This window comes from Octopus bimaculoides, chromosome 28, assembly GCF_001194135.2.
Source record: "Octopus bimaculoides isolate UCB-OBI-ISO-001 chromosome 28, ASM119413v2, whole genome shotgun sequence".
Taxonomy (NCBI): Eukaryota; Metazoa; Mollusca; class Cephalopoda; order Octopoda; family Octopodidae; genus Octopus; species Octopus bimaculoides.
Window position 1 is genome coordinate 837,546 of NC_069008.1, and position 5,520 is coordinate 843,065.

Below are 5,520 nucleotides of genomic sequence, written 5' to 3' on the forward strand. Positions count from 1 at the left end.
ACTAAAAAGAAAGACAACCAACATATTTATTTACCAAATAGTTACCAATGGCAACAACTTTAGCATCCAGAGTGTACATATCTGAAACTCGCACACTGAGAGCAAAAAGGTTTCTGATTTTTGTGGAACTGGTGTTTAACCACATGGTTCCCGGTTCAGTCCCACTGCGTGGCACCTTGGGCAAGTGTCTTTTACTATAACCTCGGGCTGACCAAAGCCTTCTGAGTGGATTTAGTAGACGGAAACTGAAAGAAGCCCGTCGTATATATGTGTGTGGGTGTTTGTGTGTCTGTGTTTGTCCGCCTCAACATCGCTTGACAAACGATGCTGGTGTGTTTACGTCCCCGTAACTTAGCGGTTTGGCAAAAAGAGACCGATAAAATAAGTAGTAAGCTTCCAAAGAATAAGTCCTGGGGTCGATTTGCTCGACTAAAGGCGGTGCTCCAGCATGGCCGCAGTCAAATGACTGAAACAAGTAAAAGAGAGTAAAAGAGTAAAAGAGTATTTGCTTTGGAGATGTGACCATCCTGTCTGAATTATTCAGACACAGTGTATCTAGGACTACATTATTTAATGTGCCCTTCTTCATTGCTGTTGTCTGGCTCCTATTTCTAGCAAATCATGCCACCAAGTAGAGACTCAATGGTTGGTTTGTTAGGGTTGAAACAGGGATACAAAAGGGATACTTACCATTTTGAGGGCCCATGGAATGCTGAGTATGGAGGTCCCCATCATAGTGTTCCACAGGGAGAATCTGGACAAAGAGAGAGAAAAGCGGTCAGAAAGGAATGGTGTAGTTCTGGCACCAGTAGAGGTATGCGGTGGTATGGGCACTAGTTGTAGTGGTGATGACAGCCAGGTGATAGTAGTGGTGGCATTTGTGTTGTACAGAATATATGTATGTCCATATATAGGCACAGGTGTGGCTGTGTGGTAAGAATGCTTAGTGGTATTTCGTCTGCCATTACGTTCAGAGTTCAAATTCCGCCGAGGTCAACTTTGCCTTTCATCCTTTCGGGGTCGATAAATTAAGTACCAGTTACGCTCTGGGGTCGATCTAATCGACTTAATCCCTTTGTCTGTCCTTGTTTGTCCCTTCTATGTTTAGCCCCTTGTGGGCAATAAAGAAATAAGAAGCTTGCTTCCCAGCCACATGGTTCCGGGTTCAGTCCCGCTGCGTGGCACCTTGGGCAAGCTTTGTAAGTGGGGGGAGAAGGGAAGATTTTTGGTAGGCCCAGGGTGTTAGTAAAAGACAATTACACAAGGTGCCATGCAGTAGGACTGAATCCAAAACAATGTGGTTGGGAGGCAAACTTCTTACCCCAGCCCCATGGCCAATCCTGAACCCCATGAGGGGGTTTGTTTATTTGAAAGAGAATCACTTACATTGTGACTAGGCTCCCTTGTTTGGCTTCGATCTTGTTCGAGATGGAGACAATTGTGATGAACTGCGGGGGTACAACATGATCTGGCATTGTCTGGATGTAACAAAAACAAAAAACAACATCATTAAGAACAGGAAAAAGGGGAACATCTAGGTGGTGCATGGGTATTGCTGGAAATAGCAGCTAAATAACCCTACTCTCAAATGATACCTTTAAATGTTCACGGCTGGAAGTGTTTTCATAATAGGTCTGCTGGTTTGGAAAGGACCTGGGGTTAAACAGCAACACTGACATAATGGCTTCAGATTTTGGCACAAGGCCAGCAAGATTGGGCACCAGCACCTCTGGGTCTGTAAAATTAGGGATGTTCAACAGGAGGGGGTTGCAGGGGATGAATGTATATGCAAGACCAACGAGCAGAATCGTTAGCACACCGGGAGAAATGCTTAGCGGTATTTCGTCTGCCGTTTCGTTCTGAGTTCAAATTCCGCAGAGGTCGACTTTGCCTTTCATCCTTTCGGCGTCGATTAAATAAGTACCAGTTACGCACTGGGGTCAATGTAATCGACTTAATCCCTTTGTCTGTCCTTTTTTTGTCCCCTCTGTGTTTAGCCCCTTGAGGGCAATAAAGACATAGATACACAAGGGCAACTAAACTTTTACTTAAATATTTGTTGAAGTTAGTTAAAAACTAAAAACTCAATCAATCGATTGATCAGTAATAATTGGACAACTTACAAAGATCAATGGACTAGTTGGTTGATCTGATTGGTTAGCATTGATCTTCTCCAGATATTTGTAATATTTATAACGACTGATGGCCGCACACACAGCTGGGTCACTGTCAACGTGTTGGATATAGTTGTGAAACTGAACCGGGTTCCTGGAATAGAGAATATGGCAGAGGTGGTGAAGGTGGTGGTGGCAATAGTTGTAGTGCTAGTGTCAGAATAAAAAGACAGGATGGTCACAACTGGAATGTTTTTGATCATAGGTCTGCTGGATCAGGACAGGCCAGGGGTTAAACAACAGTAATAAGAAGGAAGGAAACATTAGATAATTGTAGTCCTTGATACACTATGTCTGAGTAAAAGACAGGATGATCACAGGTGGAACGTCTTTGATCACAGGTCTGCTGGATCAGAACTGACCTGGGGCTAAGCAACAACAAAAGATACATTAGATAATTGTAGTCCAAGATACACTATGTTTGAGTAAAAGACAGGATGGTCACCGCTGGAACAGCTTTGATCATTCGTCTACTGGATCTGGACCGACTTGGGTCTGAACAACCACAAGAATGGAGACATCAAATCATGTAGTCCTAGATACACTGTGACTGAATAAACCAAAGGATGGTCACAGATAGAATGTCTTTGATCACGGGTCTGTCTGGATCAGGACTGACCTAGGGTTAAACAACAACAACAACAAGGAAGGACACATTAGACAATGTAGTCCAAGATACACAATGTCTGAACAAAAATCAGCATGGCCACAGGTGGAACGTCTCTGAACGTCTGTTGAACCAGGACTTACCTGGGGCTAAACAGCACCAAAGAAAGAACGAAAGGGTTGGAAGTCTACTCACCGGACCCTTCGGACTTTATCTGTTGGGTTACTGGTAGACTCAGGAGAGGAGGTGACGAGTAACTTTGGTGGCTTCGAACTGGAAGAAAAAGAAAACTCAAAAGAAAATAATTCTATATTTTAGAAAACGAGGAGTTGTTTACGTTGTTTACATTGTTTACATTTGATGGACAGGTGTCCTCCACCTTGTTTGTTGTCACCACAACGTTTCGCCTGATGTCCCCTCCACCCTTCCTCATGCGTTCCGCTGGAATTTTCAAACCCAACCCGTTATTTGACGAACGGGATCAAAACTGTTTTCATTCCTAACATATGTGGCTGGTGTTATCTTTCTGCTGATATTTTTTCAAGTCCCTGCCTGGGATTGAACTTAGAATCCAAGGGCTAGTAGCCCACGCTCTTATCCACATCGGCAATACACCTGAGGAATGAGAACAGTGTACCCCATTAGTCAAATAAAGGGTGGGGTTCAAAATTCCATCAGGACACCTGATGAAGGCTGGAGAATACACCAGCTGAAACGTTGTGCTAATAACAAACAAGATAAGGACGCCTATCTGTCCATTACTCTTTTACTTGTTTCAGTCATTTGACTGCGGCCATGCTGGAGCACCACCTTTAGTCGAACACATCGACCCTAGTACTTATTCTATCGGTCTCTTTTGCCGAACCGCTAAGTTACGGGGACGTAAACACACCAGCATCGGTTGTCAAGCGAAGTTGGGGGGAAAAACACAGACACACAAACATATATATATACATATATACAATGGGATTCTTTCAGTTTCCGTTTACCAAATCCACTCACAAGGCTTTGGTCGGCCCGAGGCTATAGTAGAAGACACTTGCCCATGGTGCCACACGCTGGAACTGAACCTGGAACCATGTGGTTGGGAAGCAAGCTTCTTACCACACATATGCCTACACACACACACATATATATATAAATGTGTGTGTGTGTGTGTGTGTGTGTGTGTTTGCATGCTTGTATTGACAGACAAACCAAAAGGAAAAAAATAAGAGACTGAGAAATAGACAGCCATTATCCTACCGTATTTCTTGGTTCCTGTCTAAAACTCCAGACTGGACTTCAATGTTTGGTTCTACAGGAATTTCACTGCAACAGACAAGAACAAAGGTTAGTCTCTCTCTCTCTCTCTCTCTCTCACTCACTCACAAACACAATTCTATGGAGGCACAGCTAAACACATATATACCCAGACATACGCATAGAGTCAAAGGTACAACCAACATACATAGATGACTATACATACTCTTTACTCTTTTACTTGTTTCAGTCTTTTGACTGTGGCCATGCTGGAGCACCGCCTTTAGTTGAGCAAATCGACCCCAGGACTTATTCATTGGAAGCCTAGTACTTATTCCATCGGTCTGTTTTGCCAAACCGCTAAGTTACGGGGACGTAAACACACCAGCATCAGTTGTCAAGCGATGTTGGGGGGACAAACACAGACACACAAACATATATATATATACATATATACGACAGGCTTCTTTCAGTTTCCATCTACCGGATCCACTCACAAAGCATTGGTCAGCCCAAGATTATAGAAGACACTTGCCCTAGGTGCTACGCAGTGGGAATGAACCCAGAACCATGTGGTTGGTAAGCAAGCTACTTACCACACAGCCACTCCTGCGCCTATATATATATATATATATACATACATATATATATATATATACATATATATATATATATACATACACACACACACACATACATACATACACACACACATATAAAATATAATTAAGATTCAGCTGAATTAGGTACTTAAATGGAGGCACCTTGCTAGTTCAGTAGAGTTCACACACCCCAACATACACACAGGCTACCCAGGTTTCCAGCTTGCCTGATGGCAAGTGGGCCCCTGCACCATATATGGGGGCCCATGTTAGTATCGAATGGGCCCATCTCCTCAAGTTTGACAATTTTTTATTCAACCCTGGAAGAATGCATTATTTCAGCCTGGCTGTGTTTGTAGGCAGGTGAAAAGAATACTTTTAACAAAAAAAAAAAAAAAAAAAAGAAAAAAAAATGATAGCATTGTGTTTTGCGGGTGGGCCCACTTGTAGTTGCAGGTGGGCTCCCTTAGTCTCCTGTCAATTAATATTTTTAGAGTCAGTTTGCCACTGAACATGTCTATATATTCTGTATATTCCAAAAGTATCTTAATGTAATCCTTATTGTCCTCTACACACACTAAGGATTTTCTTTATAAGGTTGTTGTTGGCACTCCGTCGCTTACGACGTCGAGGGCTCCAGTTGATCCGATCAACGGAACAGCCTGCTCATGAAATTAACATGCAACTGGCTGAGCACTCCACAGACACGTGTACCATTAATGTAGTTCTCGGGGGGATATTCAGTGTGACACAGTGTGACAAGGCTGACCCCTTTGGATTACAGGCACAACAGAAACACGAAGAAAGAGTGAGAGAAAGTTGTGGTGAAAGAGTACAGCAGGGTTCACCACCATCCCCTGCTGGAGCCTCGTGGAGCTTTAGGTGTTTTCGCTCA

General features: G+C 43.2%; 1 protein-coding gene across 2 annotated transcripts in view; it reads right to left on the reverse strand.

The window, feature by feature from the left end:
- Window positions 1-4,088, reverse strand: part of LOC106879237 (sodium-coupled neutral amino acid transporter 9) — a 21,994-nt gene extending 17,906 nt beyond the window's left edge. For both annotated transcript variants that reach the window (XM_014928725.2, XM_014928724.2), the window contains exons 1-5: window positions 4,027-4,088; window positions 2,977-3,054; window positions 2,124-2,268; window positions 1,387-1,478; window positions 691-754 (exon numbers count right to left, since the gene is read on the reverse strand). In XM_014928725.2, coding sequence (XP_014784211.1) covers window positions 691-754; window positions 1,387-1,475 — 153 coding nt within the window. In that variant the 5' untranslated portion in view covers window positions 1,476-1,478; window positions 2,124-2,268; window positions 2,977-3,054; window positions 4,027-4,088. The remainder of the gene's footprint in view (window positions 1-690; window positions 755-1,386; window positions 1,479-2,123; window positions 2,269-2,976; window positions 3,055-4,026) is intronic.
- Between the last annotated feature and the right edge of the window lie 1,432 nt (window positions 4,089-5,520).